The sequence below is a fragment of the Macrobrachium nipponense genome, chromosome 6 (assembly GCF_015104395.2).
Source record: "Macrobrachium nipponense isolate FS-2020 chromosome 6, ASM1510439v2, whole genome shotgun sequence".
Lineage (NCBI taxonomy): Eukaryota > Metazoa > Arthropoda > Malacostraca > Decapoda > Palaemonidae > Macrobrachium > Macrobrachium nipponense.
Window position 1 is genome coordinate 114,742,847 of NC_061108.1, and position 23,662 is coordinate 114,766,508.

The following is a 23,662-nucleotide window of genomic DNA, read 5'->3' on the forward strand; positions in this document are numbered from 1 at the left end:
GTTGACCTCCGCGCCCTCCTCTGAAGTGCTTGCCTCTTGCAGCTCTTCCTGTGCCACGCTGGCGAAAGTGGCCTCTCGCCCTGCTCCCCCTAGAGAACCTGTTGAAGGTTGGGTAGGCCTGGCTTTCATACATCGAATTGAAGGCCGGCGAGACTGCGTAAGAGGTCGAAGGTTGACTTTGAGGAGAACAACAGGAGGAATGGGCTGTGTCGCTTTGAGGTTGGACAGCTGTCCCTGTTGTGTAACTGGGACGGCCTGAACGAAATGCTGTTGCTGCTGTTGTTTTTGATAGGGTTGGAATCTCCTACCCGTTTTCTTTAACTTCTTACCAGCAGCAGGGGCGGTCTCTTGTTTCCTCTTGGAAGAGATGCCCCATCTGGCTCTAAGGCTCTGGTTAAGCCTAGCAGCCTCGTGGTGCACCTCATTCACAGAGGCCTCTGGGAAGAGGTCCGCACCCCACATGCTGGAAGCTAAGAGTCTATTAGGCTCATGCCTGATAGTGCCTCCTGCAAAGACATGCTTTCGGCAGTTCCTTCTGGCTAAGAAGAAGTCAAAAGCATCGGCTTGAACCGTCTGGAGCTGGGATTTAGCCAGTATCTTGAACAGCGGTTCTGTAGCATAGGACAGGGCAGCCATCTCCGTAATGATAAGGGAGTTAAGAGACCTCCCAAATCTTGTACGGGCATCGAACTCTGCCTGAATAAGGCTATCAGGCAGTCTTGGGAGCTTCTCGCCAAACTGATCCATCGCGCAGTCTGGCTTCAGCTTACCTACTGAGAAAGTGGCAGGTAGGTTCTCCCACAATTCTCCGAAGGACGGGAAGAGCGGAGATGTAGATTCCGCCTCCCTCAACTGTGGCATGGGCTTGTCTTTGAGGACTGCCTGTAGAGTCGCTTCTACTACCTTAGTAGCGAACGGAAGAGAAGCCTCCTCCTCCGTGGCGAAGATAGTAAAGGGACTCTTGAATGCCTGGAGTTTGGTATTGGTACAGTCCCAATCCTCCAGGCAGTGAACGCTCCATTCCCTCTGTGCATTGATCCCTACTATATAGCACAGTCTCTCGGGAGATCTTATCCCTCTCTATTGAGAGCAGTTACGGTCAGCCTAGCATACCCTATGAAAGGCTGAGGTCAGTCCGGAGGGTAAGAACTCGAAGTCCCTCAATCCTTCAAGTTCCGCACTCCGGGATAGAAATCATGCCGTCCTTGAAGGGGGCATAAGCGGCCACTCTCCATGGATTATCCGTAGAGAAGGGCTGGTAGGGATTCATAAGGAGGTAGCTGTAAGAGACCAGTACCTGCTACAGGGGAGCTTGGCTGAGGGGCCTGATTGAGGCCAGCAAAGCGGTCGTCATGCTCTCTAACTCGGTTAGAGAGGTCTTGGATGGACTGACCAGACTGGTTGATCGTGTTTGACAGCTGGCAAACATTTGCTCAAACTTGGAACCAAGAGAGCCAACCATCTCTCCCACTTGCTGCATCACTACTGCTGAGAAAGTGGTGGGATCAAAAGAGCTCGGTCCCGCCACCCCAACAGGAGTTACCGGAGTAGATCCGGTAGATGCCGGAGAAGGCGTTGGCTCGGCCGGAGCGCGAGCCTTCTCCTTAGAAGCCTTGCTTCTAGAGCTCTTTGAATAGGAAGAGCTAGGCTTCGTTTTCACCGCGTCTGCGTAGGAAGTCGTAGACTTCCTAGCTGAAGAAGACGACGACTTCTTAGAAGTCGTCTTATGTAGGGTCTTCTGTTCTCTCTGTCCCTTCACCTTCGGGGGTACAGAGAGAGCGAAGGGAGAACAAGCAGGGATCTCAGATCCCATGAAGCCTTGGAAGGAAGAAGATGAAGGAACAGGGGAAGAAGATCCAGGAGCGCCCAAGGGTAGACCTTGGGCGCCCGACACACCTACCTCAACCAACAAATCCTCTGCCCCTACCGCCATAGGCTCGATATTAAGGTCCAGGTTGGCCACATCTGGGACCGGCTCCTGCGTCGAGACGGACCCGAACGCCTGCTGCACCTCCTGCTGAATAGAAGCTATTGAGTGGGGCTGCCGAGATGGGGTCCACATAACCCGTCGCCTTGCCTCCGGGGAAGATCTGGACGGCCAGCTTCTTGTCAAGCATATAAGGCTGGCCCTTGGCGGCGTTCTTCCGAAGCCGCCCACCCAAGCTTTCAGGGTTGCCTCAGGGCGACTCCTTCACGGCGGCAGCCTGTAAGAGAAGGCGATATGAAGCTTCTAGCGGCGGAGATACGGTTTAAAGAAGCTTAAAACTAAGGGTTAGTGAATGATAAGACGAAGAAATGTCCAGGAGTAAACTTACCCCACCCAAAAGCTGACTCACGAGGTCATAGCAGATGGTGCATGCCTCCGGGTGCCAAACGATCAGCCCGTTGTGGTTGGTGGCACACGGGAGGGGCGTGGGTCCTACACTCTTCATGGCGCAGGGGTCGTACAACTTAGCGTTGCAACCTGGAACCTTGGCAGTTCGGTATTAAGCCTGTAAGTGGAGAGATACACGAGTATCAGAGTGCACACTTACAGCCTAACAAATACTCCGCTGCATGCCGGAGCATGTAAAGTTAGATTAAACTAGAGCCCCGCCGTAATAGTGTGGTTAGCTAGGCGGTTGGTAGGAGGTCTGAGGCTTACGCCGGAGACAGGAAAAAGATTCCAACCAGGAGTGGTGAGGAGCCATGAAACCACGACGGAGAATGACGGAGATAGTACATAAAAAATAAACTAAAACAAAAATAAAAGTCATCGTAACAGTTAGGGTATATCCGTATATAATGAGTGGTATAAAACTTTCCGTCTACTAGGTGAGTGCCCCGGGTAAGGAGCGAGCTCTCCTCCGGGTAGCGAAAAAACAGGATATAGTAGGCAAGCAACAGACCACTAGTAATTTCCCACCCCGCCCACTGGCGGAGCCAGGCGGACCTACCTATAACTGAAGGGGCTCCCGGCTTCAGCGGAGGCTCCGTCCGTTAAGGTAGGGGAAGGGTGGGACTGAGGAAAAAGGGGGGGGGGGGTCCCGGCGTGGAACACGGCGGACGAGAGAGAGGGGGGGTGGCCTCACCACCCCCCACCCCCCCCCCCCCCCCATCGCTACTACTACCCGCTCGGTAACCCGGTACCCGAGACAAGTGGTCGCCCTATACCCCAGCTGGTATGGAACTCCTGGCCTCCTCGGAGGGAGAGGGAGGTAGGCTACGGTGGTTGTCGTGACAACCAAGGAGATCCACCAGACCCCTCCCTATCACATGGTAGGGAGGGAAGGGGAAGGGTAAGGTGCTAAGGGACACGTGATCGCAGGTGGCCTAAGCCGCGATAGCAACACAACCACAGAGGGGCCACGTGAACCAGCCTGTACCAACACATGGCACAAAGCACCTAGGCTAGCCTAACACCCTAAATAACACTGATAATACATCGTAAAGGAAGAAGAGACATTTTTTAGTAAAAGAAAAGAAGCCCAGGAGGAGGCGAACTGATCCGAAGAACAGTCGACTACTCGGAGCCAGCGGTAGCCGATGAAGAGCCAGAGCTGGGATGCTGGGCCAGAAAAACACAGTATAGCCCTAAATACCAAACTAAGAGAAAAATGGTAAAAGGGCTGTGTCCTAGCTATAAAAACGATGTAATAAAACGATGAACGTAAATATAAAAAGCCCATAAGCATAAGATGTCCCAGTATGGGAGACCGGGAAATCTTAAAAACACGAGGCGGCGGCACGGCCGCCACGAGTCAACCGGGAGACCGAATATGACCTATAAAAAGGAAAATACTGGTCCCTGGAAGACTGGAATACCAGGAAATACTACTTATGAGGCACTTAACTTAGCCGAAGCAATTGCAGCACGTTCCATCGTAATGGGTGATAATAATCCGGTGAAAAACAACACAAGGGAAAAATGCACCTAGCGCTGTAAAGCTAAAGATTAAGGATGACCGCTAGGGGCGCTGCTGTCCGTGGCGTCGGTAGTAGTAGTAGTAGCGGTCGCATCACCCTTTAGTATCAGCTCTCTCTGGTGGGGATTTTATGTTGGAAGGTCTAAATGGTAAATGACTCGTGGTAGTGATCCCACTCGCCTCTATTCCCATACCAACACTTCTTTTATAGAGTGAGCGAGTCAGTTTTACTGACATTTTCTTGATTTTATTTTTTCTCTGGTAATTTTAGATTAATTTTACCTAGAAATAATGATCTTAAGGATATTTCATAGGCCGACACGAGCTGAGCCCAGAAAAATGCATTTTTTGTGGTAAAACTATTAAAAAAACAGGTATAAAAATTTTTAGTGGGTTTTTCTTGAGTTTTAACTAACAAAATAGGTTTTAAGCATTTTTATAGGGGTTCCAACTACTATTTTTGGGTTCTAACTATTCGCAGGGGGGGGGGGGGGGTTTGCTCTGGTACGCAGTCCCTGCTAATACAGGGGGACCACTGTATATCTAATCTTTCATAGTTGTAGACCCCCTTCTTTAGAACTCTCATTTCTAGGAAGAGTGGTCAGGTGTACCATACCGCCAGTTTTGTTCAGAATTCTCGTGCCTCCCTCCAAGTATGAGGCTACCCTATTGTTAAGACCGAACGTTTATTCCACATATGAACAAATGACAAATTTCTGGGCTCAGCTCGTGTCGCTGCGCGAAATATCCTTAATCTATTATTTCTAGGGTAAATGTACTAACACATACCAGAGAATAAATAAAATAAAGAAAAAGGTCAGTATAACTGACTCGCTCACCCTCCAGGAGGGTGTCGGTATGAACACTAGGCGAGTGAGACCACTACCACGAGCCAAATGCCAATAGAAATCTCCCACTACAAAAACACCTCCAAGAGGGGAGCCGACCACAGAGTGAGCAGCTCGTACTACTACTACTCCATCCCATGCTGCCGACTGCTGCGCCTCTGGTGGCCATCCTTTCAAGTTAGCGCACACGAGTCGGTTGTGATATTTTTCTCTCTGTTTTTTGTGTCCCTTTCATTGGATTATCTATAATGGAGCGTGCAGCTATCGCAGCAGCTAAGTTAAGTACTCAGTATTTACGGTTAGTTGGTTTTTTCCGGCCCTGAGACAGTTTTTGCCGTTTTTTAGGTATAAATACGATCTCGGGGTCGGAAGCATGGCAGCATGGTTCTGCCTCGTGGTGGGTTCGTTCTTGGTCTCTCCATACCTAGAACAATCCCCTTATTTATGTACGCTCTATATATTATCCGCTTTACTTAGGGTACGGTCTACTCAGGTTTGTCATGCATGCATGTATTTACCTTATGTAGCTTCTTCTATACAGACCCATAGTCCAGGTCTAGTATCGGCCTCTGACTAGCCTTTGAGTGGTAGACTTGTCCTTCGGGTTAGTCGTACACTCCTGGATTTTTCTCCTGCTATATTGCTTTCTTTTCTTTCATTTTATTTATTTATACTGTGTATTTTGTATAGTTAGGTTAGTTAGCGTCTGCTTAGCCTAGGTCCTGGCTCATTGAGCCTATACTACCGCTCATCAGTTCGGTTGCTTCCCTATAGCATCTCTCTGATCAGTTGGTTTTGGCCCAGTGGGCCTATGCTACCGCTTTTCAGTTCAGTTTGCTTCACGATAGCATCTCTCTGATCAGTTGGTTGATAGGCTTAGTTGTCGTATTTGGTCTTACCGCCTCGTGGTCACTTCGTGATCACGGGACAGCCAGACGCCTGTCCAGTCACCCTTCCCCCCCCTCCCACCCGCTCTTCCATAGAGTCGGGCGGGGGTGGGTCGGTCTGCCCATGCTCGCTCCGCATACCCGAGCCTGCCTCCCTCTCTCCCCTCAGGAGGAGGGGCTACTAGGGAGTCGGGACAGACCCAGACTGGTCTACCCCCCCCCCCCCCGACCTCTCCGGCTTCTCGGTCCGGCGGGTGGTACGTAGTGGGGGGTACTGGCCTTTTTTTCCCCCCCCTCCGCGCTACCTTGTCGCTCCGAGGCTAGCTCGAGCCTGTATGTCTTCTCGCCCTTTCCCACCTTACTAGGTGGCTCCTTCCTGATCGGAGTCCTGGTATCCAGCGGAAAGATGTTAGTCCACCCAGTAGAGTGGACCGGAGCATACAGTGGGTCTCTGCTAACCTTACCGTATTGCTGAGTTACTACACTCCGCTACGCACTGGACTTAGTCCGGTTCGCTTGTGTTTTAGGTTTAAGTTATCTATAAGTTTATCTTAAGTACCTTAAACCATCCCCCCCTCCCTTACATGTCTTACCGGATCTCTCCGGGATTATAGCCTATTCAGGCGATGCAGGGAGGGGTTATGCCCAAATTTTTTTTTTCCGAGAGCTCCGGCATGCAACGGAGTTCTTGGCTGTCCTTTAGTCGTAAGTGATGTTTTTTAAGATACTCATGTGTCTTCCCACTTACAGGCCACCAACTGTGAGCATCCGGGATGTTCCGCCACACTTCAGGACCCATGTGGACACGAATGTTTGCGGTCCCATGCTCCATGCGCGACTCCGCAGGGCGGGGGACATCCAGGTCTGGTACCATGAGGAACCAGAAAACTGTACCATATGTTTTACGATCTGGTGAGCCAGCTTTTGGAAGGGGTAAGTATCCATCTCCAGTAGCTGCTCCCGCTTCTATTTTAGTGCTTAAGTTTTCATCATTTACTTTAACTTAAGGCATCTAGTTTAAGTTTATCTTTAAGTTTTGGAGTTTTAAGTGATTCTTAAATCTAACTTACTACGCCCTCTCTTCCAGGCGCGGCAGTAAGGATACCGCACTGGCTACCCTGCGGGCCTGGGTCGGCGGTTTTGGGAAAAACGCCGCCAAGGGACAGCCCTACATCCTGGAGAAGCGGTTGGCATTATTAATCTTCCCCGGAGGCAAGGCGACAGGATACGTCGACCCGGTAGATGCGGCTCCGACTATCGCCTTCATCCAACAACAGCTGGCTGCCTCATTAACTGATCAAGACCAGGATATCTCTACGGATGTCGCGACCCTGGATATTAATGTTGAACCTATGGTAGGTATAGACGACCTGTTGGTCGAGGTAGGTAAGGTGGACACCCAAGGGTCACCCTTGGGCGTAAATGTTTCTTCTACCCTGCAAACCTCTCCATCCTTCCAAGGCTTTACGGGTGACGAAATATATTCTCCTCCTGACGCTTCGGTTAGAACCTAAGGTCAAGGCTAAAGTGATGACCTTGACTAAGACGTCGTCGTCGTCTAAGAAGACGACTTCGGCTTCATCCTCCTCCCGTAAGTCTCGGCTGGGAATCCCGGAGCAGACAGGTCTAAAGCTTCTAGCTCCGGCTCTAAGTCCTCGAGGAGTAAATCCTCCAGAGAGAGATCTCGCACTCCGGCAGAGTCACCAGTTCCGCTACCATTGGTTCCGATTCAGAGCCTCCCCTCCACCTCCGCAGCAGCTCCGGCTTTGGACTCCAATGCTGGCCTGTTGCAACAGGTAGGCGACCTGGTTGGGTCCACCCTAAAGAGTAGCACGGAACAAATGATCTCTCGTCTGTCGGATAGGATTACTTCCCCAGGACTCCATTATAGCCGGGCTGAGAGAAGCTCCTCTAGCCTCTCCTCCACTTTCCAACACAAGTGGAACTCAGCTTCCTCCGTATGACTCACTACCTCCGTTCTCTATGAACAACCCATGGAGAGTAGCGTCATACGCCCCCTTCCAGGACGGTCTCATCTCTATACCGGAGTTTGGGACTCGACGAATAGAGGACTTCGAGTTCTACCCGAAGACCTCCAGCCTCCGTTCATAGCTACGCAAGGCTCACGCCTTCGGCTATGGTTTGGGACGATAGGGTACCTAATAAGGAGACAGTCCTCTATTCACGAGACCAGGCTCAGAGAGAATGGCTCAGGTGTTTTAGAGGACATAGGATTGTTCTAATACCAAGATACAACCGTTTAAGAGTCCCTTTACCATTTTCACAATGGATGAGAGTACCACCCCGCTCCCGTTCCTAACCAAGATCGCGAGGTCGACCATCCCAGCGGCCAGAAGGGGGAACCTATACCGCAGTTGAAGGAAGCAGATCCCACATCTCCGTGACTCGCTCAGTTGGAGAATTGTGGGAAGACTTGCCGAACACCATTCTCGATGCTGCAATCAAACCGGACTGTGCTATGGAGCAGTTTGGTGACAAAAGCTACCCAGGCTCCCAGATAGCCGCCTTATCAGGCTGAATTTGACGCAAAATCGCGACTAGCCAGATCGATCAATTCTATGGCTATGACTGAGGTAGCAACATGGCTTATGGATCAGAACCGATTTTTAAGCTCATGACCAAATCCCTGACTCAAACGGTACAGTCAGATATGTTTGAGTTTGCCACTGCTCGGACGAATTGTAGGAAGCATGTCCTACAAGAGGCAACCATTCGGCATGAACCGAATAGGTTACTCTCGTCTAGCATCTGGGGAGCAAGATCTCTTCCCAGAAGCTATGGTTAAGGAAGTCCAGTCAGAGGCTACGAGGTTGAACCAGAGCCTTAAGGACCGTTGGGGCCTTACGGCTAAGAGGAGGCCAAGACCTGACAGCTAAAGGTAAGGGACAAAGGAAAGGAAACCCAGGCGTTTCCAACCTTACCAGAAAAAGCAACCACGCTTTCCTCAAATCAAGCAAGTTCCAGCGTACCGTTAGTGCAGACAGCCAACCCTCCACTTCTAAAGGTCAATCACAGCCAATTTATGTGATATCCCCTCAGCCTCAGCCCTCCACCTCTTACGCCATCTCTCCAGCTTACAATCAAGCCTTCGAGAGTCAAGCTTCACAGAAGTATGACCGCTCGGGTAAGGGAGGCAGAGGTAAGCGGTCCTTTCGTGGGAGAGGATCGGGAGGCCCCTTAATAGGGGAAAGCACTTCAGAGGAGGCGAGGCGGTTACCAGAACCAATGAAGAACTTCAGGTAGGAGGGAGGCTGTTTCACTTTCGCCACCGGTGGAAACTTCAGCCAATGGGCTCAGAGCATAGTGGTCAAAAGGACTGGGTTGGAGCTGGTTGACGAACCCACCTCCAGCCAGACCTTTCCGTCAACTTCCTTCCAAAGAAATTGACAGAGTACGCGGAGGACCTCCTTCAGAAAGGAGCTATAGCGAGAGTCAAGAGATTAAAATTTCAAGGTCGCTTGTTCAGCGTGCCAAAGAAAGGTTCACAAAAAAGAAGGGTAATCTTAGACTTGTCCCGCTTAAACTTAACCATCCGCTGCGACAAGTCAAGATGCTCACGATCTCACAGGTGCGGACCTTACTTCCCCGTGGGGCCGTCACCACCTCTATCGATCTTACAGACGCCTACTATCAAATCCCTATTGCAAGACACTTCCGTCCGATATGGGTTTCAAAGATAGGAGACCAGACATTCTCCTTCAAGGCTAGTTCCATTCGGACTCAACGTGGCACCCAGAGTGGTTCACGAAGCTAGCGGAAGTGGTAGTGCAACAACTCAGGTCACAAGGGATTATGGTAGTAGCGTATCTCGACGATTGGTTGATCTGGGCCCCAACAGTCGAGGAATGCAACAGAGCTACACTGAAAGTGATTCAGTTCCTGGAATATCTAGGCTTCAAGATAAACAGGACCAAATCAAGACTCACTCCAGAGTCAAACTTTCAGTGGCTGGGCATTCAATGGAATCTATCCTCCCACACTCTGTCGATCCATCAACCAAAGGAAAGAAATAGCGAAGTCAGTCAAGCAATTTCTAAGTCACAAACTAGCGTCAAGGAGAGCTCAGGAAAGGATCCTGGGTTTCTCTCCAGTTTGCATCAGTGACGAACGTCTTAATGAAAGCCAAACTGAAAGACCTAACCAGAATCTGGCGCTCGCGAGCAAATGTCAGGTCCAGGGACAAACTATCCTCAGTGCCTCTGATTCTAAAGAATCGACTTCGGCCCGTGGGCGAGAGTCAAGAATTTGTCAATGTCAGTACCCCTTCAGTTCCCTCCACCAGGGATCACCATCCACACAGACGCGTCCTTAAGCGGCTGGGGAGGGTATTCCCAGGTCAAAAAGGTTCAAGGGACTTGGTCACCTCAGTTCCGTCAGGTTCCATATAAACGTACTGGAGGCAATGGCAGTGTTCTTGACTCTAAAAAGGTTACGCCCACCAAAGTATCCCACATAAAGCTAGTCCTGGACAGCGCAGTGGTAGTACATTGTATAAACAGAGGAGGCTCCAAGTCACGTCATCTAAATCACGTCATGATAGCCATCTTCTCCCTGGCAGACAAGTTCAGTTGGCATCTCCTCCACTCACATAGCTGGAGTGAGAAACGTCATAGCAGACGCCCTATCCCGATCAGTGCCCCTAGAGTCGGAATGGTCACTGGACAACAGTTCGTTCCAATGGATCCTTCAAAGAGTCCCAGGGCTACAGGTGGATCTCTTCGCATCCCAAGCGAACCACAAACTACCGTGTTATGTAGCCCCCAACCTGGACCCTCTGGCCTATGCCACGGACGCCCTGGCTCTAGACTGGAACAACTGGGAGAAGATTTATGTCTTCCCTCCAGTGAATCTCCTCATGAAAGTATTTGCAACAAACTCAGGACATTCAAGGGTCAAGTGGCTCTAGTAGCCCCAGACTGGCGAAGAGCAACTGGTATCCTCTAATTTTGGAGCTGCGCCTTCGTCCTCTTCGGATCCCCAGTCCCAAGCTCTCCCAGTCAGTACAAACGAAGACTGTGTTCGCTTCCTCAGGGATTCTCAAAACCCTAACTTTATGGATTTCATGAAGTTTGCGGCAAAAAGAGATGCGAATATTGACCCTCAGAATATTCTCTTCTTGGAATCCGATAAAAGGGATTCAACTTTGAGGCAGTATGATGCTGCTGTCAAAAAGTTAGCAATCTTCCTGAGAGAATCGGTATTAGAATCATGACAGTTAATTCAGCTATATCCTTTTTCAGATCCTTACTTGAAAAAAGGTTTAGCAGCTAGCACGATTACGACAAACAAGTCAGCTTTGAAAAAGATATTTCAATTTGGATTCAACATAGACTTGACGGATTCCTACTCTCGTCTATTCCTAAGGCATGTGCTAGGCTTAGGCCTTCTGTAAGGCCTACGTCAGTTTCATGGTTCTTAAACGATGTTCTAAAACTGGCTTCCGAAAACCGATAATGACACATGCTCGTTTATAATGCTCTTAAGAAAAACCTATTTTTATTAAGCTTAGCTTCAGGAGCAAGAATTTTCAGAACTGTCGGCTCTATCCAGGGACCCGGATCATATTCAATTCCTTCCCACAGGGGAAGTCCTACTTTCTCCGGAACGTAGCTTTTTAGCAAAGAATGAAGATCCTTTGGTGAGGTGGGAACCTTGGAAGGTACTGCCCCTTCCACAAGAGTATCCTTTGCCCAGTTTAGCCTTACGAGCCTTTCTGTCCAGGACCTCCTCATCTTCATGGGTGGGTCCCCTCTTTAGAGGGAAAAGGTGGAACTTTATCCATTAAAGGCATCAGGCAGCAAATCCTGTACTTTATTAAGCAAAGCCAATCCTGACTCTTTCCCGAAAGCACATGATGTCAGAGCAGTAGCCACCTCAATTAATTATTTCCAACATATGAACTTCGATGAGTTGAAAAAGTATACTGGATGGAAATCGCCGACAGTGTTCAAACGTCACTACCTTAAGTCCTTGGAAGCTCTGAAATTCCCAGCAGTAGCAGCGGGTAACATAGTTTCCCCTGACTCTAGCTAATTTGTAGTAGAAGATTCAGTCCTCCTTTCTACCTGCCTCACCCAAAAGTTCGTCTATCCTACCTTGTTCATTTGCATTCACCTTGTGTCTTAGCTGCTTTTGTGATAGTGTAGTGGGTGCCCCTTATTGTCTGGCTAGGACACTCATGATTATAAACATTGATCTCATGGATGTTTCCCCTTATTTTTATGCTAGGGGATACATCATATTATAATGGTTACGGGTTTTGTATATTAAGTCATATACATTCCTTTATATATTATTATCGTTGGTTGTTTATATTAATTGCTATTATACTTTTGATACATGCTGTTACACAGATATCATTTGATACATGTAAGTCATTTTACCTGTATATATGTAAATTACCTTATGTTAACAAACATGATTAGATTTAAGGGTAATTTAAGCATATTTCTAATTTTATACCCCTGTGTATATGTATCTTTTAGCAATTATATTCTCTTTATATATATTTTATCTTTTATTTGAGACCTATTCTGATTTATTTTATTTTATTACTTTTGTTTACAATCTTGTGCTATTTCTCTGGTACGATTTCGCGCAGCGACACGAGCTGAGCCCAGAAAAGGGATTTTGACGTAAGGAAAAATCTATTTCTGGGCGATTGGCTCGTGTCGCCAGCGAAATCCCACCCTACCCATCCCTTCGCCCCCAAGATTGTCTGCTAACCTTCCAGGATGGCCACCAGAGGCGCAGCAGTCGGCAGCATGGGATGGAGTAAGTAGTAGTACGAGCTGCTCACTCTGTGGGTCGGCTCCCCTCTTGGAGGGTTTTTGTAGTGGGAGATTGTTTCTATTGGCATTTGGCTCGTGGTAGTGGTCTCACTCGCCTAGTGTTCATACCGACACCCTCCTGGAGGGTGAGCGAGTCAGTTATACTGACCTTTTTCTTTATTTTATTTATTCTCTGGTATGTGTTAGTACATTTACCCTAGAAATAATAGATTAAAGGATATTTCGCTGGCGACACGAGCCAATCGCCCCAGAAATAGATTTTTCCTTACGTCAAAATCCCTTTTTTAATCAATTTGTATTTTTCATGGCTAACAACAAACCTGAGGTCTTAACATTGACTGCCTACCTCTAGCTGCCCCTCTAGTAATCCTGGGTTTGAAGACAGGCTAAATGTGTCACAGGGTTCAAGCATGGTTGGTAACCGCTCTCCACCTCTTCAAAGCTTTAGATGTCAGATGCCACAGATTCCTTGCATATGCAGTAGATCCCCCGTATTTGCAGGGGATGGGTACTACACACCCCCCCTGTGAATAGTTAAAATCTATAAATACTTGAAACCCCTCTAAAATCACTTAGAACTACCTATTTGATAGTTACACACACAAAAAAAACTTCTAAAAATGCTCATACCTAAGTGTTTTGATAGTTTCTCACAAAAATTGCATTTAGTCACGAAGATGATATGGAAATACAGTATTTGTGAATATTTCTCAGTGAAAAATACCACGAATAGGTGAATATTCCATGAATAATGGGTATTATATATGGTGCCAAGAAAAATCTGAGAATAGGCAAGTCCGCAAATGGCAATGGTTGACTGTACTACAATCTTTCTTTGTTTTTTTAACTACCGTATATTTTCACGTATAAGACAACCTTTAAATCCTAAAATTCCCCCCTAAAAATTGGGGGTCGTTTTATACTGCAATACTAAAGATCAAACCTTGAATTCTAAGATGTGTATCTGTAGGGTAGCCTCGGCCTCGGTGCTATAGCCTAACCACCAACATACATAAAGATTCACTTTATGAAATAAAATGATAATGAAGGTAATAAAATCATTTTACCATATTATTGGCATATCTTCATAACAAATCGCCTGTTTGAGGAATAATTCTAAATCAAAGAAAGAAAGAAACATTTATCTATGCGATCCTAGCTGAGAAAATGTAATCATCTAGTTGCAGTTGTGCTGATAGCAACCTTTATAACTTTTGGTAACCCTTAAGAAATTTCATTAGTAGTGTAATTACAGTAGTAATAACATTTATGATAACATAATATTTATTTTTCATTAAAAGTTTCTCATACATATCACAAGATTGATCACATGTACCACGATCTTAGGGATTCTAGTCTGGTTCTGGCGAGTCGACTTCGGCTTCATCGTTGATATACAAATCATCTTCGGTACCGTTCATGGCATTTTTGAAATTATTTTATAGCACTATATTTTCACGTTCCCTCTGTAATTTTATGATAGACACAGCGAACATCAAGTGAGGCAGGACACAAAGCTGTTTGTAATTTAAAATTGTAACTGTTTCGAACAAGTCAGGCAAATGAAGATGATTGTGTACAATTATTATTGTTCATTATTGTAGTATTATTAGCGGTTGTTTGAGAATACCGACGAAATGTAAACATATAGACTCGGCTTTTTTAAACCCAACATTGATAATTTATGAAAGGAATGTATGTATCTCTTAATTAAGTTCCATTCAGCAACTAAAGACAGTGATGATATTGGTAAAACGCGATCAGCTGAGACTGTAAACAAACCTAGAATGCGAATGGCACAGCATTATTTTTTCTTATAATGTAATATAATAATACATATATGATTAGTTAAACATATTTTATTTAAATTATCATTATCTCAATATACAACTATTATTTGACTTTTCCAAGTGGATATCTATCAGTGTAACAACCTGACCGAGGCATCTCTCTCTCTCTCTCTCTCTCTCTCTCTCTCTCTCTCTCTCTCTCTCTCTCTCTCTCTCTCATCGATTGTAATACATACTAATGATACTCCTCCATCCTCCACTACAAAATTCCGGTTTTTAGAATTCTGAATCAAGCGATTATTGTAAACATGTATTGACATAAGCAACCAAATTGAAAACAGCTGATAGCTGACATCATTTACCGTAACTTTTGAGCGTTTATTAAGAGCTCCGTTAAAATTGTTAAACCCTACTGATTCTCAATAAGTAAAAATAAAATACATTTTTGTTCATTTCTCATGCAGTGGGGATCTCAAGAAAACATACTAGTAAATTGAAGCTGCAGGTTATAGCTGAGGGTGAATAAAATTAATAACGGCCTGGTGACAGTGATGTTTGGAACTGGAGAAAGTGCACCTACTCAGTGCTTATACAATCAAGTAATATGTGCATGTTTTCAACCAAACTTCGTTATGATAAACGTATCTCCGAATTATATCTCTCCTCACAAATACAGTGGATCCCCCGTAATAGCGTTCTCTGGATTCGCGGACCCACACATTCGCAGATTTCTCTCTGGAACGTTTCCCCGCATTATTTGTGGAAAATTCGCCTATTCATGGTATTTTTCTATGAGGAATATCCACAAATTCCAAGTTTTTGTATCAATTTCATCTTAAAATGCATTTTTTGTGATAAAACTATTAAAAAACTAGGTATACAAATTTTTAGTGGGTTTTTCTTGAGCTTTAACTACCAAAATAGGAGGTTTTAAGCATTTTTATAGGGGTTCCAACTGTTTGTGGGTTCTAGCTATTCACGGGGGCATCTGGTATACATCCCCCGTGAATATGGGGGGGACCACTGTAATGGCATTCAAGATATTGATAATACTCAAATCAGCTGAGATTTTGAGAATGTAAACCATATCAAATGCAAATGCTGTACATGACGATGTTTATATTCTGTAATACAGTAACAATATGATAATAGTAATAGTACTGTTATTGGATACAACAAGCAAAACAACCTTTATTTAAGTCATCATTATTATTAATATAGTTGTACTGTTTAATTTTTGCAAATAATCACTTTTCTCCAAAAAAAACATTTCGATTTGTAATTTAGAAGTCATCCTATACTACAGATATGAGATAAATTCATGAAAATTTGCCATGATTTTTGTCCTCGTCTTATCTAAAGGTTGTCTTGTACATGGAAATACACGGTAGTTTCCAGCTGGCACCAGAAGATTTATCCTATTGGTAAGACCTCAGGTTTGTTAGCTTTGAAAAATACAAATTGATTAAAAATTTGTCATTTTTCGGTTATCAATTTTCGGTTATCGTCATGCCGTCAGGAACAGAACCCCCACCAATAAACTGGGAATGCCTAGTTCTAAAAATATGTGAATGCTCAACCATAACATTGTCAGGAGGACTAGGTATGAAAAACCTTTTGTGTTTGGCAAAGTAGCACAAAGTAGTACAGTATTCTGATACTCTGTAAAACAAGAAACAGACACCTGTATCTTATAATGATAACCTTTGGTTTATGTCAGAAGAAACATCTCTTACATGTGATAAATTGCAAAACAAGGAGGCCAGAAAGTTCATGATTGCTGGATGAATCTGCTGAACACCACCAGTAAAGATTATTCACAAAATTTTTAGTTGTACTTTGATGGCTTCAGCAGAATATGATTCCATTGTTTTATTGAAAGTGGAATATGCAAAATTTATTAGGAACATGAAAATCTGATAACATTACATTGCTAAATTTGTTAGTTGAATAATTGCATCATGAAATTTTGTGTGATGTTATTGAATTAATTTTATGAAGAAATAGATAAAAGTGGCAACCGTAGCAAAAGCTGCAACAAACTTATTGTCATTCCATAATGACTACATCTGTGCCTGTTGCTAATTCTGTTTAGATATATGTCTGGATTGGCATATTTTGTATACATATACACTTTTCAGTTACACAAATGCTTGAAATAAAGGTTTGACTGTTATGAATCATTAATTCTTTACTAAAATGTTAGGGTTTAATATACCAGAAAAGTGTTTTTATCTTTCTTTTGTAATAAAGTATCCTGGATTATTGAAAATTACCTTATAAAATATATTTTATCTTTTCTCCTAACAGGAATATTTATCATGACTGGCAAACTAAGTATGAGAATTTAGCAGATATGGTTGTTCCCCGCTCTTCTCGTTTGATCTTTGAGGACCAAGATCATGGCTTGTACACCGTTACCCTCTTTTCAAAAGTAGTTGATGAGTACAAACTTCATGCTCGTGAGAACAAGTAAGGCAGGGTTTTAGTATATATTTTTAAATGGGTTCAGGGATTTAAATGCTGTTTTTGTTTCACTAAAAAATCCAATGCAATGTACGTATGTACTTGTAACTACTAGCCCACTTTTGTGGTTTTCATGAATCCTTTTTGACAACTGAACTGAAGCTCTTATTCTGTATGCACTAATCAAGACCACAGCAAAATCATAGTAACTGTATTGGTCCATCAGGCCAGGAGTGGACCTTGTCCAATTAAAGCCATATGTAAAAAATTTGGAATTTGATAAATTGATGGTGAATTTTCTGTGATTACTTGATTTTTTCCTGATTGGAGAGAGAGCTTTTGACTATAATTAATGGCACCTGCATAGTTGAACAAACAATGTTTAAAAAAGACATTTAAAGAAATAAGATTATAAAATAAAAGAAGCCAAATGAAATTATTACACATTTGCAGCATATCGCCAATTGCGCTTAAATGCTAACATAAATGGTTGGGTAAGTCTACCTGTAAATGCCATGTATGAAGAATAATTAGGAGTTCAGGGTTGTGAAAATTTTTTTCTTAGTTTTATTGTATCCTTAAAGATCTTATGCATAAAAAATGGAAATAAGTAAATTATGTAAAATTTCTTATGATTTTCTGACTTCTGTAACTGAAAATTTTGCATTTTTGTTCGAAAGTTTTTAGGCATATGATCAACTGAAAATAGCAGATGTGCTCAATTTAGCCCACCAAATGTTTTACATTTGTAAAGCCTAAAGGATTTACGTAGAGGGATATTTTTTACTTTTTTAACCTTGTTTTATCTGTGCATGTATGCCAGGGAAGGAATGCCCTGACTGGGGGAGGATGGTAGATAAGTAATTTCCTTTAAATCTAGTTTCCTTTTGCCAAAATTCTAATGCGGCATGCTTTCTTTTTGTGTGCTTTAGTTATTAAGTGAAATATGTATATAAATAAAATAAAATGTAGTTTTCCAGAGATACATGAAGTTTACTAAAAATTTGCAAAGGTAAAGTCATATGAAAATTAGTGTTCAGTACTATCATAAATTCTTGCTAAACCCTATTTTTTTGTATGCCTGATGCAAAAATACACATTCTAAGTGAAATTTTTTTTGCATTATGGTTTGTTCATGAAACTTACCTGTCAGATATATATATATATAGCTGTATTCTCTGAAGTCCGACAGAATTTCTAAAAACTTACGACACACGTAGTGGGAGTAGGGTGGTTAGTACCCATTCCCGCCGCTGGGAGGCGGGTATCAGGAACCATTCCCATTTTCTATCAGATTTCTTCTGTCGCCGGTGTTGTAAACAACTGTTTACAGCACCTCCGCCTCAGGATTTTGGAAAACTTTTCATTGGCTTGAGTATCCTCTTGACTTTTTGGTTTTTTGTTATTGGATCGATAGCTTGGCATACGTGACTTTGGATTGTTTTGATTTTGGCTTGGTTTTTTCCTTAAATATGTCTGGATCTAGTTCGGCTAGCGCCAGGGTGTGTATGAAAGATGAATGCAAGATGAGGCTACCAAAGGCCTTGGTTGATCCTCACACAGTGTGTAAAGGTTGTAGGGGACAAGTTTGTAGGTATGATTTTCGCTGCAATGAGTGCAAAAGTTTGAGTGATGTGCAATGGAAGACGTATGAATCCTACGTTAATAAATTAGAGCGTGACAGGATCAGGAGGTCTTCCTCCAGGAGTAAATCGGGTAGCAGACAGGGTATTAATGTAACCCCTTCTAACCCTCCTTTAGATTTTGTCTCTCCTAACCCCATAGTGTTGCCTTCGGGCCCTCAAGTGGTGTCTGCTTATTTTGGATTCATTGAAAACGCTTGAATCTAAAGTTCTTGCCCTTGAAAACAGGCAAAGTGCTAAGTGCAGTGATAGTGCCCCTAGTGAAGTGGAGGGGGCGTCAGATCGGCCCTATAGCGCCTCTAGGCTGGGACCTCTGCCGGACTCCCAGGACTCAGGGAGAGGGCATGTCGAAGGCCGAAGGAGGGTTACGGGGATCCCCCACCGATCTGACGTCCCTTCAGCAGTTCCTGTGGACGCATCCCAGGCTGCTAAGGAGCGTGCTCGAGCACGCATCCTGAAAGATTGTTTCTCGTCTTCCGACGCGTCCTCCCCGCGCAAGGGGTGGGAATCTCGTCCGGATTCGCGGCCTTTGAAAAGGACTTTTCAAGATCAAGACGCTTCACGTCATGCTCTGTCTGATTGGCATTCTTCTCCGGAAAGCGTGTCCTTTCCGCCCCAGAAGAAGTCTAGGACGTCATCTGATGATGACGCCTTCGAGCGCCCCAGTCGCTCTAGAGCCAAGGCTGTTCCTGGGAGAAGGAAGAAGGCGTCCCCTCGCCCCTCGCCTTCTCACAGGCACAGCTCTTCTCCTTGTAAGGAGACTTCTCAGACTGAGATAATCCTTGCTATGCAACGGCAACTGGACGCTTTACTTAAGCAGAAGGAGACGGTTCCTCGTCGCAAGAAAGACGACAGACTTCCGATCAAGAGAACAAGACAGTCTTCTCCACCTGCCCCTCTTTCGTCCCCGTCTCCTGGTATTTCGCCCTCTAGACTTCGTTCTTCTCCCCAGTGTTCGTCTAGAGGTGGCGGTAGACGTCATGAAAGAGAGGTTTCATCACGCTCCCCTCTCTTCGCGACGAGAGGACGCTCGGCATTCCGACCTCGACGTTTCTGCTGGCGACGATGTTGTTCCTGTCGGACGAACTTCAGTACGTTCTGCTCCTCTTCGACATGCTCGTGTCGACGCTCAACGGGACGCTCGTCAGGTGGCAGGCCCTGTTTCTTCGCGGGACGTTCGTAGGGACGCTTCGCGTGACGTTAGGAGAGACGCTTCGCTGGACACTCGGTTGGACGCTCGGAGGGACGCTAGGTTGGACGCTCCGATGGATGCTAGTAAACATAGTCGTAAGAGCACTTTGGACGCGAATGTGGAAGTTCGCTATCACTCGGACGCTGTTCCCGAGTCTTTTGCTGACGCTTCACGTCTTCCTACAACTTCACGTTCTCCTCAAGTTTTGATTTCTGACCCTGTGACTGTTAAGGATTCTGTTAAGGGTCCGCTACCCTCTTCTTCTCGACATCGTTCTGACATGAGACTTGGAGCGAAAGGACTTTTGCCTCTTCCTTCGGGGTTTCACTCGGGTAAGAAAGAAGGGGAATTAAGCTGTTCTTCTGAGGATGTTGACGAAGAACAACCTTCGACGTCGGCTTCTTCAGACTACCAAGTATTGGCTCGGCTGCTTCGTGATTCGTTTGGGTATACCTTCCTTCCTTTTCGTCGTCGAAAGCAAGCAAGACGCCAGGGTTTGTGAAAATGAAGACGTCGTTGTCTACCAAGAGAGCTTTCCGTAAGGTTAACACCTGGATGGAGTCTAGGAAAGCAAAGGGAAGGACCACTTTCGCCCTGCCTCCGTCTAGACTTAGCGGTAAGGCAGGGATGTGGTATGAAACCGGCGAAGAGTTAGGATTGAAGGTTCCTACTTCAGCGCAAGGAGATTTCGCCAGCGTTGTGGATGCCTCAAGGAGATCTCTTTTGGCTTCAGCTAAAGTGTCGTGGACGACTTCGGAACTCGACCATCTGTTGAAGGGACTTTTTAGGTCCTTGAAAGTCTTTAACTTCTTAGACTGGTGTCTCGGAGTGTTAGACAACCAGTCTCGTAAGCCAGATTCGATCAGCTTGGGGGAGCTGTCCAGTGTATTGTCATGCATGGACAAGGCCGTCAGGGATGGCTCAGAGGAGTTAGCCTCTCATTTTTCAGCAGGCGTGTTGAAGAAAAGATCGCTTTATTGCTATTTTGCGGCTAAGTCTGTCTCTCCCTCACAGAGGACAGAACTTTTTTATGCGCCTTTTTCGAGTCATCTCTTCCCCCAGGCTATGGTGAAGGATCTGGCAGTAAGTCTTCAGGAAAAAGCCACTCAAGACCTTTTGGCCCAGTCGTCGAGACGTCCTGCTGGCCCTTCCACGTCTTCAGGAGTCCAATCGAATAGAAAGTAGAAGCCCTTTCGTGGAGGGACTTCCGCTAGATCTTCACCCCGAGGAAGGAGTCTTCCTAGAGGTAGAGCCCCGGCTAAGTCTAGGGGCAAGAAGTGAGAGATCCTTCTTTCAGTCACCGGTAGGAGCCAGGCTGCAGTTGTTTGGAGAGGCCTGGAGAGAAAGAGAGGCGGACACCTGGTCTCTCAACATCATAGAGAAGGGGTACAAGATCCCTTTCGTAAAGCCGCCCCCGCTGACTTCCACTCCCAGGGACTTGTTCCCGTCGTATCCTCGAGAAAAGCGGAAGATACTCTTCGACCTGCTCGAGCAGATGCTCGAGAAGCGAGCAGTGGAACAGGTCTTAGACCTGGCAACGCCAGGATTTTACAACAGATTGTTTCTTGTACCGAAACAATCGGGAGGGTGGCGGCCGGTCTTGGACGTAAGTCATCTAAACCTCTTTATAGAGAAGCAGAGGTTCAAGATGGAGACACCTCAGTCAGTTCTGGGGGCCTTAAGACCTGGAGATTGGATGGTATCACTCGACCTTCAGGACGCCTACTTTCACGTCCCGATACATCCCCAATCTATGAAGTACCTTCGGTTCGTCCTGCAAGGGAAGGTCTTTCAGTTCAGGGCTCTTTGTTTCGAACTGAGTACGGCCCCATTTGTCTTCACCATCTTAATGAAGAATGTGGCGAGGTGGCTCCATCTTTCCAACATCAGGATCTCGCTCTATCTGGACGACTGGCTCATACGAGCCTCTTCGCAGACCCGGTGCCTGAAGGACCTGCAAACGACTCTGTCTTTAGCTGCGTCCCTGGGACTTCTGGTGAACTTCGAAAAGTCACATCTGACCCCAACACAGTCCATCGTGTATCGGGGATTCAGATGGATTCAGTGGCTTTTCGGGTCTTTTCCGTCCCAGGAACGTCAGCAACAAGGCATAGAAAAAGTGTCAGCCTTTCTAGGGAAGGATTCATGCTCGGTGAGGGAATGGATGAGTCTGCTGGGGACCATTTCCTCGCTGGAGAAGTTTGTTTCCCTGGGGAGGCTACACCTCCGACCTCTTCAGTTCTTCCTGTCGGACAGCTGGACGGACAAGGACAACTTCGACGTGATGTTAACCATCTCAGAAGAGGTAAAGAGCCATCTAAGATGGTGGCTCGATCCGTGGAAGCTGTCAGAGGGCATATCCCTCAAGCTTCGGAACCCCGACCTAGTGTTGTTCTCAGACGCGTCATCCACGGGGTCGGGAGCAACACTAGGTGGGGAGGAAGTGTCAGGCACCTGGAGAGGGGAACAGGTAGCCTGGCATATCAACTTCAAAGAGCTGGCATCTGTTCAGTTAGCGCTCCAATTCTGTCAGGACAAAGTCTCCCGTCGAGTAGTCCAAGTCAACTCGGACAACACCACAGCCCTGGCATACTTGAAGAAACAAGGAGGAACACACACTCGCTCCCTGTTCGCTCTAGCGAAAGAGATTCTGCTTTGGGCGAAGGCGAGAGAGATCACGATCTTGACAAGGTTCATTGCTGGAGTCGAGAACGTCCGTGCGGATCTCGTCAGTCGACAAGGACAGTTGCTGCCGACAGAGTGGACCCTCAATCAGGACGTATGCCAGGAGCTGTGGGGTCTTTGGGGATGTCCTTTGGTGGACATTTTTGCAACATCAAGAACGGCGAGACTTCCTCTTTACTGCTCCCCGGTTCTCGATCCGGGGCATTAGCAGTAGACGCCCTTTTATGGGATTGGACGGGCCTAGATCTCTACGCATTTCCCCCCTTCAAGATTCTGGGGGAAGTGATGAGAAAGTTCGCAGCTTCGGAGGGGACGAGGTTGACGTTAATCGCCCCCTTTTGGCCCGCAGCGAACTGGTTCGCAGAGGTGATGTCCTACCTGGTGGATTTTCCGAGATCTCTTCCGTTAAGTAGAGATCTACTCAAACAGCCCCACTTCGAGAGGTACCACAAAAACCTCTCCGCTCTGAGTCTGATTGCGTTCAGACTATCCAGAAGTTGGCCAGAGCGAGAGGTTTTTCGAAACCTGTGGCTAAAGCTATCGCCACCGCGAGGAGACCTTCATCAATCGCGGTTTACCAATCAAAGTGGGCAGCTTTTAGAAGCTGGTGTAGAAAGAAAGGAGTTTCCTCTACCACGACCTCTGTGAGCCAGATCGCCGACTTCCTACTTTATCTTAGGCGAGATCTGAAGCTTGCAGTGTCAACCATTAAAGGCTACAGAAGTGTCTTATCTGTGGTTTTTCGCCATAGAGGTCTTGACCTCGCTAATAACAAGGATCTCCATGATCTATTGAGATCTTTCGAGACCACCAAGGTGCCGCTACCAAAGTTACCTTCGTGGAACCTGGATGTGGTCCTCAAGTTTTTAATGTCAAGTCGCTTTGAACCTCTTTACTCTACATCTTTGCGAGATTTGACGAAGAAAACTGTATTCCTAACTGCTCTGGCGACGGCGAAGAGAGTTAGCGAGATACAGGCTATTAGTAAACACGTCGGCTTCAAAGGGCATAATGCGGTCTGCTCTTTGGGTATGTCTTTTCTGGCTAAGAACGAAAACCCTTCCAATCCTTGGCCTAAAACGTTCGAGATCAAGGGTATGGCAGAGATCATTGGTCAAGAGCCAGAAAGAGTCCTGTGTCCTGTTAGGGCTCTTAGAGAATATCTTCGTAGAACAAAGGATTGTAGAGGTTCTGCGGAGAACTTATGGTGTTCGGTCAAGAGACCAAATATGCCCATGTCCAAGAATGCACTGGCATTCTTTTTAAGAAACACCATAAAGGAGGCGCACTCTTCTTGCAAAGACAGTGACTTTAGGCTGTTAAAAGTTAACGCGCACGAAGTAAGGGCTATTTCGACCTCGATAGCCTATCAGAAGAATATGGCCCTCAAAGACATTTTAAGTGCCACTTTTTGGAGGAGTAACTCAGTGTTCG

At 45.9% G+C, this 23,662-nt stretch overlaps 1 protein-coding gene across 1 annotated transcript in view; it reads left to right on the plus strand.

Moving 5' to 3' along the window:
- Positions 1–23,662, plus strand: part of LOC135216010 (V-type proton ATPase subunit C-like) — a 94,212-nt gene that overhangs the window by 57,377 nt on the left and 13,173 nt on the right. The window contains exon 5 of the mRNA XM_064250931.1: positions 16,553–16,714. Coding sequence (XP_064107001.1) covers positions 16,553–16,714 — 162 coding nt within the window. The remainder of the gene's footprint in view (positions 1–16,552; positions 16,715–23,662) is intronic.